This window comes from Quercus suber, unplaced genomic scaffold, assembly GCF_002906115.3.
Source record: "Quercus suber isolate HL8 unplaced genomic scaffold, Cork oak 2.0 scaffold_60, whole genome shotgun sequence".
Taxonomy (NCBI): domain Eukaryota; kingdom Viridiplantae; phylum Streptophyta; class Magnoliopsida; order Fagales; family Fagaceae; genus Quercus; species Quercus suber.
In genome coordinates this window covers 494,866-507,760 of record NW_027069525.1, presented here as the reverse complement: position 1 = coordinate 507,760, position 12,895 = coordinate 494,866, and the positions used below count along the sequence as shown (strand labels likewise).

Sequence of the window (12,895 nt, the reverse complement as noted above, 5' to 3'; positions counted from 1 at the left end):
TTAATCACTGTATGATCTAACTTTTTTGTAAGCTTCTGGTGTTTTATCCAAAAAAAAAAAGTTGTTACTGATTTTCATACAAGCTTATTATTGAAACCACTTTCTTATTCTAACTATCGTCACCTTAACAAAGTCGTCAAAAAAAAAAAAAAAAAAGTATAATTAGTTTTTTATTGTTTTCTAAACATGCGGGGGTCACGACTCCCTGCTGGGTACCAGTGGCTTCGTCAGTCGTGACTGTTTTCAATCCATAATCATGGATATGGTAATATGTGCAGATTGGTGTTTTTCTATTGTCACTTTCCCACTAGTTTTTGTTCAATTTAGCAACAAGTGACACAATAATATACACATTTCATTTGAAATTTTGTATGCTGCACATGCTATTGATGATTTAGAGTCCCAAACTAGTAATACAAAGCACCATATAATGGATTCATTAATTACAAAGTTGCTCAAGTTTTTGTACCATGTGTGAAAATTCATTACAGACCTTATTCCCATTTGCATCGAATCTTATCAGTGTGCCTAAAATCCCATTTCAGCACCAAACTTCCATCCATTCTCCTCAAAACAAAACTCTCCACCAGCACATAACAACCAAATCTTAGCCACCCATTCTCACTTCTAATTTGTTCTACCCTCTCCACTCTCACTTCCCTTTCTGCTCCATTGTTAACCCACCCACCTTCTTCTTGCACCCATTTCACATTCTCTACAATTGCTGAACTTAGACCTACACCCACCACTCCTCTCCTACCATTTTGGTTATCTACTTTAAACCAAATGAACCCATTATTATGAATATTTCTATCATCTTTCACAGCTTCCTTACCAGAAACTAAACTCACTTCTCTTTGTACATCAGCATTCACAATGACAACATCATTATCTCCATCAACAACATTCCCACATGAATAAATTTCTTCCCATTTTTGCTCAAGAGTCATGGAGTAGAACATGGACTTTTTCATTTGGTGTTTTAGTCTGCCTTTCTCTCTGACAAATATAAACGGACAATACCATTTCCCCACAATAACAGGAGCAGAACGCTTTCTAAAGATGGGAAAATTGAAGTCCGGATAAAGTGCTCGGATTGAAGTGTCAAGGCCTAGAGCTTCATTTAGATGAATTCGATATAAACTCGAGCTGCGAACTTTCCATCCTTTTCTTCTTAGGACTTTTGGAGGAATGCCATCAGGAGCTATAGACTTGGCAAAGAAACCACCACTTTGGTGGCTGTGAATCTTAACTTGTTGGTATAGGTCTTTGAGGTTAAAAGGTTTTGGTTTTCTGTCACTCAAGATTTCGCTGAAGCAACATGCCATGACGTCTCCCTCTCGTGAACATTTGTATGCTTTTCTGCAACGTTGGACATTTTCAATTGATTTTTTAATTTTGGATCAAGACAATTTCAATTGATTGATGCTAGTGAATGATATATTACAAAATTTTCTACATTTTATATTATATGTCACCATTCATAAAAACAGAAAAAATAATGCTAAAGAGCAATTATTTATAGATAAAATTGCCACACATACCATATTACACATTATTACACTAAAAAAATTGCCATTTAACTGTGCGCGCGCGTATAACATAGTAGTGTGTAACAAACACTACCCACTATTTATTACGTGTTGAAGTCCGTAAATCATGTGATTTCGATTTTCACAAATAAACCAACAAGGGACTTACCCGGTTACCCCTCTAAGGGTTATCACCAATTTACATTCACATACGCTATAATATATAATATATAATTTCCTTATATATTATTTTACCAAATAGGAAACTTCTTAATATATCAAACTGCAACAATTGTATCATTTCCTTCTATATACTATATCATTTTACCAAATGGGAAACTTTCTGACACCCTTATGTGTCTCTATGATGTTAAAAAAATCGATCCTTGTAAAATAATACAACTAATCTAAGCAGTACAAAAGCTAAACTTGAACTTGAGTTCAAAGCGGAAGGCTAATTTTCATTTTTGCTTTAAATATTTAGCTTATAAAAATAGAGAATCTATGAGTACAGAGAGCATACCCTTTGTACTTTCCTTTTGCTCTGATAACGTAGTACCGGTTAGAAGACAGAGGTTTATCAAGAACTGGGATAAACAAAACCTTTGTGGCAGCTGTTTCTCCATACTCAGGTGAATAAACAATGGTCAAGATCCTATCTTGAGGGAATGGTAGCTTCTTAACTTTCTTACGCTTGCATAAACCCCAGCAAAATGTATCCTGTGCTTCTGCCTCTTCATCTGTAATTACAAGATAACCTGAATATGGAGCATCAGGTGGCTGTGTCGAAAGGGTGCTTGGAGATTTCCGGTACATTGATAGAGACCTTGTCACATACATCTCTCTCTCTCTCTCTCTCTCACAAATCACAATTAAGTTCAAAAAGTTAGGACCCCTGATCGGCTTCGGAGGTGTGGGAGTTTCTGGGGGCTTATCTTGTTGTTTACTTATGAATTAAGAATTGAGAGTGGGGTATCTTACGTAATGAGTTTATGTGGATGGATGATATTTCAATTATTTCATGATTTTTAGGTTTTCATACTTTTGAGATTAGAATCAAAAGAATCTGCCAATTGAAAACCCCAGTTTGAATTTTAGTAAAAGCAATGTTATAGACAACTCTTTTCTCTAAACATATTAAAGGAGATGTGATTAAAGGTATATGAACCCATAACTGATACTAAAAGTTTAAAGGAAATGTGATTAAAGGTACATTATTATGGTATGAACATACTACTTTTATATTATCAATTATGAAAAATATTGTCACTAGACATATCGAAGTGGGTTTGGATTTATTTTATTTTAACTCATTAGCTTTTATTTGTTTTTATGTAACTTTTTTAAAGTTTCATTTTCTGTTAAGTATGATTATATATATATATATATATATATATTATTTTCAGCAAATCAATAAATAAGGAAAAGTTAATAAAAGAGCAAACTATTAGTAAAGGAAAAGAAAGTAGATAAGATAAACTGCTTACTTTATTGTCCACTTTTTCGCGTACCATATACCAACTTTAGGTTCATTGTCCGGTGCTGTAATGCATCTTCAGCTTGGTTCAAGAAACTTCGTGCAATTGGCTGCGAAAGTTTATTCCGATATGCCTTTGCATTATTGGACATTCACAAAACATGAAAGGATTAAGTAATATACTCCTTGTGCATTATTGAACCTTTTTTTTTTTTTGGCGGCCCATTATTGGACATTAGAACGTACAAGATATGAAAGAAGTAATATATATACAAAGGATGGGAATCAATAAAAAGATGTTCAGATAACAGATTTTATTTTTTATTTATTATTTTTTTTGGGGAGGAAGATAATAACACAGTATATTGGCAAGTTAAATATCTAGGATTTGGATCGGTGCACCGCTTTAATACAGGAGAGAAAAGTTAAATACATAAAATGTTAAAAAAGATAACTTTTTATTTTTTATTTTATTTTATTTTATACAATATAGAGATTCTACTTTAACCTAATATAAATGTATATAGGTGTGAAACTCCTTTTTAAATACTTGAACCTCAACTTTTACCTTTTACACCTCACAAGCACTTATAAAAAAATAACTTTTAATCTCAACCCTTCAAAAACAATTACACAACCTGGTAGCCATATTAATTGTCCTGGATCTTAATCCAAACATCAATGACACCTCATTTTCCCTTGCATTAGATTCTAGAAAAATGCTAAAGTTATAAACTTTTTTATAATATTTTTTTACAAAGTGTTAATATAGTAAATAGTTATTAGTAAGTGAAAAAATAATGTCAGCATTGAGCTTAAATAAGAATTAGTAAGAATTTACCTAATCATTTATAATTAAGCTTGTAACTATAACATTAGTCTAGGTTTTACAAGTGTGTCCGCCTTTATGTGAGTAAATTTATGGAGAGTGTTTGGAAATATGTATTATCATATTATGATGAAATTTGGTGGTTGGTAGAAAATTTTACTTTGTTTGACCTCCGGTCAACTTAGTCAAAGCTTTGTCAGCAAAGGTATTTTGGTCATTTTCACCCTTAAGCCATAAAAATTATTTAACCTGATGTCCAGTCAGGACAAATTAACTTGGATTTGATGTTCCCACGATCCCAATGTAAAAACATTTTTTTTGGGGGAATTTTTAAAGCGAAATTGGGATCTTTGCACAAAAAGCAAGGGGGGAGACAAAGTACAATATCAACACTTGACACTAGTTATTTTTTTCAAATTCAGCTTTAGATTCAACTAATTGATCTTCTAAGCTTTTAATTTTGTCAATTTGCGAGGAAATTTTATTTTTGCAAATTTCATTTAATCTATTGGTTTCTTATAAATTTACAATCAAATTCTATTTTTTTCAAGTTTGATATATATATATATATATATATATATTTTTTTTTTCAATTTTCTAGGGAATTTTTAGCAAACTTTTTTTTTTTTTTTTCACACAATCACATGATTGATAAATTTCATTGCAAGAGAATTTATTACAATCACTGGAAAAACATTTTTCTAGACTCTATGACTCATAGAAAACTTATAAAAAAAAAACATTTTTACCGCACCCGAACCTCTTGACTGATTAGAATTCAGCCAGAATTCAACTGATCAGATTGTTGTCGAAAAGCTATTAGACTTCAAATTCTTTTCTTAAGATGATCTTGGGTCTTCTTCTTGAACTTGAAGATATAGTTTGGACTCAATAAGAATCAAACTTTTTTGTCATGGTTTGCCGACATTCAATCTATTGACCCTTACAACAAATATGAACACTTCAAAAGTCCTATAAACTAGAAGAGAAACTCCTAAGATACTAAAATTACAATGATCTCTCAAATGATTCCTATGTAAAATTTATTCTCTGGGATATGTGCGATATCCTTTCCATGAGAAAGAGCCCTATTTATACTTGAGGCTTACAGTTATGGACAATTATACATCCCACGTATTTTTATCTTGTTGGGCTTGTTTGACATTGGCCACAAAATTACATAATGCCTGTCGACTGCCTTGATGACACTTGTTTTTAAGAATTTTTTTCAGGGTGTTTTTCAAGAAGTATAAATTACGCAATCTAATAAAAAGAAAAATTTATATATTGACGACAATAACAACAACAATAATGAAAAAAACACACAAATATATAAATTTTTACAACATAAAGCTTGTGGAGTTCAGTTGTAGTTGTTGTTAGTGTTGCTGAACAGGTATGGACGGCGATGACTTTCCTTTTAACCTTTTGGTTTGATTTAGTTTTAGTTTAAATTGTTTAATGACTTGTGAACCCGCGAGGCACTATGATAGTGAGGATTTTTTTTTTTTTTAATATTTGTTGAATTAAAAACGTAATCGTGTTGGTGTTGGAGTTGTGATAGTCTTAGTCTGAGATGAGATTGATCTTGTACTGGACTTTTCTATTGACATTTGGTTTGAGAAATGTCAGTGGTTTTATTATAATTTTTTTTCCAAATTTTTGTTCAAGTTTATTTTTATTTATTTATTTATTTTTTTTTGGTGTGTGTGTGTGTGTATGTGTGGGTTTTTTTCCATGGTTTTATAAACCAGTATGGTGAAAGAACCGAAAAAGTGTCTGGTTGCTGGTTTTTTGGTCAAACCGAGATCCGACTGACGGTTGAATCAGTGATGACATAAATAATATAATTAATAAAATTTTAAATTATATAAATAAAAATATAATAAGTTTATTACTAATAATATGATAGCAAAATGTAAAAACATAATATTTAGTGACACTTTTCGTATAAATTTAATCAAATTTCCTTAGAATGGAAAATTACATGTTTAATTATAATCATAAAAATAAAAAGTTTATTTTATATATATATATATATATAAGGACATAAACAGACTTACGACCCAGGAACGACTAGGCAGTGGCCCAATAAGCCCACCACAATGAATTTGTTAGAGAATGGGTAGGATATTGACTACTTATGAGCTAAAGTTAATTACAATGAGAAGAAAAACCAAATAAAAGACTAGGAACACTCAATTATGAAGAAAAAGGGATCCTCGGTCCAACCCGAGGAAGATCTTTCATATATATGGTTTTGCTTTCTCTCTTTCACAAATCTTTCTCTTCTCCCTTTTTCTCGATCTCTCCAATAAGGATCTTCATTTTTCTTTTATATTTACACAAAGATTAGCTTCATCCTACACTTGGAGGGTTGAGATTGCATTTTTAGGACTTTTGTTCCATCCAGAACATACTAGTAAGCTTCTGCCTTGCAATCTGAGTTGTGCCACCATTATTCATTGTCATTTCCTCATTAATGCAACCAGATGAATAGTTGTCTTGCATTTAATGCGGAGGGGATAGCTTCCACTCCCTTCTCCTTTTACCTTTCTAGTAACTCGTGCCAAGCCTACATTCTTCCCTCTGTGGTATTTTAACTTCATGTGCCTCCTATGGTTAATGCTCGTCCCCTAGGTCAACAAGTGCTCATCTTGTGGTTATCCAGTGCTCGTCCTTGAGGTTCGAGGTCTGATGTGCATCTTCAAAAATCACCTTAGCAATCCACTTAAATGAGATTAGGGATTCTCGTCCACACAATAGCCCCCTAGAACCTCATTTTTCACCCCCGACCAGGAAAGATGAGGTTTTGGCCAACAAAGTCACTAATAAGGATACGCTCGTAAATAGGTTCCCCACATGAGCACGTCTTTTCAACTGACTGTGATACACTCTTAACACTTCGGAATCCTCAACTCCGTAATAAATGTGATTGACGGCTTGCTATCTACCATGTTCTACGGTGAGATCTTGATCGAACAGCCCAAGATTCTCCAGTAGAATGGGTGGGAGGCTTACTGCTCCCTCTTTTCCCAGCCTATTTATAGAGAGATGTGAAACTCCTCTCTCCATTTTACCTCCCTATAAGCAGAAAAGAACTTAAGCACACCCCTTTTCACCTGATAATCTCACCCGATGAGTTTTCCTTCCCTATATTCGTAAGTGCGTTCTCTGTTAAGCAGAGTTCTCCCTTTACTCTTTCTCATTTTCTGATTCTTCTTTTTCCTAAATGGGTAGATTTTTTAGCTTAGTCAAGACTCCTCAAAATCAAGAGGAATTTAAGAGGTACTATGGGATACCCAATAATGTGTCCATACAACACTACAATCAAGGTGAATGGCATGAAAGAAGGCCTACAGGTGCAGTCGTAATTTCGATGATTGCCTTCATTGAGGGAGGCATGAGGATTCCAATAGGTAGAGTTACATGGGATTTTTTAAACCTTTTTAGATTGTGTCCTACCTAGTGCGTTCGTAATATGTTTAGAATACTAGGTAGTGTAGATGCTCTAAATGAAAAATTGGGCATACAACTTACCCACCACGATGTTAATTGGGTGTACAGTTGTCAGAAATGCACTGATGGGAGGGGAGGGGATAACTACCTAAAAACTAGGGTTCCCGCCGTTAGGTTAATCTCCTGTCTCCCTAAAACGAACAAAGGCATGGACGAGGACTTTCTCATTGTGTTAGGGGAGTGGCACAATGGACTCCATTGCCCTACCAAGGATGGAACCCCAGGTGGGATGGCTTAGGGACACTTCATAAAAAATAGTGTTAGCTTAGGAAATTACTTATAACTTGTTTACATGATATTTTATCAATTTTACCTTTTTGTATGCTCATTTATCTTTTACTTGCTCGGATTGAGGTTTGCCCGACCTGTTACTAATGATAACCCTTGATTTTTCCTTTTAAGAAAAAAAGAGCTACTGCTAAGAGACGAAGCCTGGTAAACTTTGAGTTGCGGAATCAAGTCCTAAGATCTGAGATCTTCCTACACAAGGACGGTTAGCTCCAAGTAGTTCACATTTTCTTAGGCTTTGTCCCCATATCCAACCGCTTCCAAAAGTCCAAGCACATGATTAAAGCTTGAGATTCCCACCTTGCACTGGTTGATGTGGCTATTGAAGGTTTCATAAGCCAGCCTCCCCCTAAAGGAACATAAATAATTGAGCTACCTACATTCATAGACCTAGAGCTTGCTGAACTTCCTATTCCCGAGAGGCCTCAACTTGTCATAGAGGAGATCACATCCTCGAACGAAGGAGAGGATACTGAATAAGAGGACATCTTGGAGGAGGATATTGAAAATCCTATCCGAGATGAGGATTTTGAAGTCTTTTACGACACCCACGCATCCGAGGAGGAAACACTTAGCCCCCATTCCACCACAATTATTGTCAGTGAAGACCAAGAACACACCAAAGCACCAGAAGGCATGGTGATAGAGAGAAGGCTTCCAGACCTACTTTCTCTATTGGAATCCCATGCTGGGACTACAATGCATGGGGTTCCAGTCATTCTGAGGCCTCCAACTCCAATCATTTTAGCCCCCGTCCAAATAAAACCAGTAGATAAGAAGCGAAAAATGGAAAGAATAGGAGGCAAAGGAGTTGTAGAGGAGGGAGAGGTTCAAGAGGAAACTCACCCAAAGCCCACCAAAGTGGTCAAGATAACTCACACCCAACAAAGAAAAGGTGTAGAGAGCTCTAGCACCGCCTCTGAGCGTAGGTCCAAGGTTCTAATCTAGAACCCCTCCTTTGCCTTGGACGATTCACCTCTTCGAGAGGATGCTTCCATCTGGGATTTTGATGGTGGAAGAGCAGGCTACATAGCCAACACTGTGGAGCAAGCCCTTCTACTCTCAAGGGATATGGACGAGCTTCGAAACTTAAAGAAGCACGAGCTCTTCCTATCTGTGAAGAGGGACTTGGCCTTGGTAAGACTTTTCCTCTGCATTATTATTTAATGGCCCTTCCGCACAAGTTTCCCTACTAACTTTAATGTGAATTGTTTGCATCTAGGCTACCCAAGCAGCAGACATAGCAAAGGAATGAGTTAACTAGGCCTTCCATGACATGAAGGAGGAGGAGTCCAAACGCCTCGCTGTGTAGAAAGTCCAGACAACAACTAACAAGAAGCTGAAAGAGACCCTCCAAAAATTGGCTAAATGTGATAAGGCAAGAAAAAGCATCAAGGCTTCCATAGAAAGCATAGAAAGGCAAGCTAGGGAGCAATTGGTGCAGTTGAAGGAGGATGAGAAGCAACTTGCCCTTGCTCAGACAACCATCATAGAGATGAGGAAGGAGCTCGTCTTAGAGGACAAGAAGATAAAGAAAGCCGAGAAAATGGCTTATGACCAAGGGCAGAAGGAGACTAAGACTCACTTGAATTCCCAACTCCCTGTTGTATGCCGCAACTTCTGCCTGTAGACGTGGATCGAGGCCTTGGATGGTGCTGGGGTGGACTCCAACTCAGAATTAAGGAATCCTAAGAGAGCTTTCTACCCCTTAGCAATCAGAACTCGTCCAGCTCTCCAGTCCTCTATCAGCATTTCTACTTCAGCCTTGGCAAGCTCCATAGAGGTCCTTCCACCAAAGCCTAGCACCATTGCCCCTGCTAAAGCTAAGCCGAATGAGCAGCAGCCCAAAACTATTGCTCTAGCTAAGACCAAACCCAGCGAGCAACAACTCTAAGCCATTGTGTCATCTCAGGCTAAACTAGGTGATCAACAATCAAGCACTCTTGTTCCTACCAAGACCAAACAAACCGAGCTGGTTGTCTCCAAAGTTAGCACAACTGATGTCCAAGGCACTGAAGGGGTAGCCAAGGCAATTCCCCCAACTGGTGACCCTTCTACAAATGCTCCACCAACCACACTGGCCTCTTCTGCCCCCACTCTAACTCACAAAGTGCAAACCACAATAGAGATTGAGGCACAAAAGACTTCTAAACCCTGAAGACCATGGCAGTGGACCTTCGTCCTTTTCCTTCGTTGTTTTTTTTTATTTTATTATTATTATATAGAAACAGAAGGCACTTTGTACTTTCCTTTTTTGCGTTATGTATATTTTGTGGTTTAAATTAATGGGAAACTCTTATTATCTTTCGTCATTTTGTCTTTATACTTAATATTATATATTTTTCCTTTTATGATTCCAAGTTCTACTTATCATATTCTCGTGTAAAGAAGTGCTTATGTTATGTGTTAATTTCCCAAGGTAAGTCACGTAAGAAACAGAACATAATCAAGGTTATATCAAATATTACAAACATAACGCAAGTATTAACGTGCATAAGGCAAGTGATTGAAGGCTTTGTTTAAACATAATGAAAGTTTAATTTAGTAAATGCTTTGTTTAATACTCAAAACCATCTAAATGTTAACTTACCCGAAATAGGCATTCCATAGAGCTGGATCCAACTGAGATGTTACTTAATCATAATAATGATCTTATAGTTAACCTACCCAAGGCAGATAACTCAAGGAGTTAAGTCCAATCGAGGTTTTGTTTAATCTTGAAAAATAAACTTAATGTTAATTTACCCAAGGCAGATATCCTAAGGAGTTGAATCTAACCAAGGCTCTGTTTAACACTTAAACGAATAATGGAGAGCATTAATTTACCCAAGGTATGTGGTCCGAGAAACTAGACATGACCAAGATTTTGTTTAATGGAGAGCATTAATTTACTCAAGGTATGTGGTCTGAGAAACCAGACATGACCAAGATTCTATTTAGCACTTAAACGAATAATGGAGTACAATACATAACAATTGAAATAAAAAAGGGCTTAACTGCTTTTCATTAATAGTAATACCTTTGCAAGTTATTTACATTCCACGAGCATGGTACTATATTTTCGTCTAGATCCTTCAAAAAATAGGCACCTATTCTAGTAATTGAAGTGATGTAGTATGGCCCTTTCCAATTGGGTCCTACCTTTCCCCATGATGGGCTCTTGGCAGTACCCACCACTTTCCTCAGCACCAAATCTGCTGGGGCTAATGGCCTTGCCCTCTCCCTGGTATCATATCCTTGTTTAAGCTTCTATTGATAATACACCATTTGAATCATGGCCGTCTCCCTTCTTTCATCAACCAGATCTACGCTTCTTTCCAACAACTGGTCGTTACTATCTGGGCTAAATAAGCTCGTCCTTAGTGTGGGAAACCCAGACTCTAAAGGGAGTACAACTTCAGAACCATAGGTCATTGAGAAGGGTGTTTCTCTCGTTAATCAATGAGGAGTAGTCTGGCACGTCCAAAGGGCATGTGGTAGTTCTTCCACCCATCTGCCCTTTGCTTTATCTAACCTTTTCTTAAGCCCATTTACTATTACCTTGTTAACTGCTTCAGCTTGTCCATTTCCTTACAGATAGGCTGGAGTTGAATATCTATTTCTAATGCCCATTTCGTAACAATATCTCCTAAATGCTTTACTCTCAAACTGGAGTCCATTGTTAGAGATAAGGGTATGGGGGACCCCAAACCGAGTAACAATGTTCTTCCAAATGAATTTTTTTACATCCATATCCTTGATGTTGGATAATGGCTCGGCCACCACCCATTTCGTGAAGTAATCAGTTCCAACCATGAGTCATCTACGGTTTCCCACAGCCCTGGGAAATGGCCCCACAATGTCCAAGCCTCACTGAGCAAATGGCCATGGACTTGATAAGGGATTAAGTACCCTTTCTAGTTGATGGATGTTCGAAGCATACCTTTGGCACTAATCACACTTTTTGACATACTCTTGTGCTTCTCTCTGCATGTTTGGCCACCAATACCCCTGAGTAAGGGCTCTATAGGATAGCAACCAACCTCCTATATAACTTCCATAAATTCCTTTATGCAACTCTTCCAAAAGTGGCTCCATTGCCTCAAGATGGACATAAAGCAAATATTGTCCAGAGAAGAAATATTTGTACAACCTTTGCTCTTCGGACAACTAGAAACGAGGAGCATTCCTCCGAACTTTATTTGCCTCTCCCTTTTCATCAGGTAGGGTGCCTTTTTTGAGAAACAAGACCAAAGGATCCATCTAACTTGGCCTGACCATGATTTGATGAACTTGGACCATGTCCTTCCCCTCCTCTGTGGGCTTATACAGATTCTTAACAAGTATAACTCGAGGTAAGTCTTGTCTGGAAGAAGTTGCCAAAGTAGCCAAAGAATCAAAATGTATATTTCTACTCCTCGGGATTTATTGTAGAGTGAAAAACTCGAAACCTGGCTGCATGCTTCGAGCTTGGTTCAAATACCCTTGCATTCTCAAATCCCTAGCCTCCAACTCTCCCTTTACATGGCCTACCACCAGCCTTGAGTTCGAGAACACTTCTACTAACTTTGCTCCCATTTTCTAAACCACGGTCATCCCTACTAATAAAGCTTCATATTATACTTCCTTGTTTGTGGTCAAAAAACCTAACCTTAAAGATTTCTCGATAATGAATTTTTCTGGGGACACCACAACTAATCCCACTTTAGATCCTTTTTGATTAGCTGCACCATCAACATACAATTTCCAAGACAAAGGCCCTTGTAGAGAAATTGCCCCAACCTGTTTTCCTCTTAAGTTTTGCTCCTCGTCCTCCTTTTCTACTAGAAACTTAGTAAATTCTACCACCAAATCTGTAAGAACTTGCCCTTTGATAGAGGTCCGAGGCATATACTTGATGTCAAAGGCCCCTAAAATTGTTCCCCACTTGGCAATTCTCCCTATATAATTGGCCTTTTGAAGTAGTGATTGCGGGGAAAGTTGGGTTAAAACCATAACTATATGAGCTTGAAAATAATGAGGGAGTTTCTGTGTAGCATGTACCACAGCCAAAATAGCCTTTTCTAAAGGCAAATGATGAACCTCGGCTTCATGTAGTAACTTGCTCACATAATAGACTAGACACTGTACTCCATCATCTACCTTTACCAATATTAGACTAACTGCATGGGATGCCACAACAATATAGGCAAAAAGAACTTCTTCCTTTTTGGGTGTGGACATAATGGGTGGCCGAGAAAGGTAATCCTTCAACTCCTGATAGGCCAAGGC

The 12,895-nt window shown here is 36.9% G+C and overlaps 1 protein-coding gene across 1 annotated transcript; it reads right to left on the bottom strand.

The window, feature by feature from the left end:
* Window positions 1–338: 338 nt before the first annotated feature.
* Window positions 339–2,678, bottom strand: LOC112013957 (uncharacterized). Its single transcript, XM_024035523.2, has 2 exons — window positions 2,056–2,678; window positions 339–1,362 (listed from the first exon to the last, which is right to left on the bottom strand). The coding sequence occupies exons 1-2, from the start codon at window positions 2,370–2,372 to the stop codon at window positions 495–497; spliced, it is 1,185 nt and encodes a 394-aa protein (XP_023891291.1). The 5' UTR covers window positions 2,373–2,678; the 3' UTR covers window positions 339–494.
* Window positions 2,679–12,895: the final 10,217 nt, after the last annotated feature.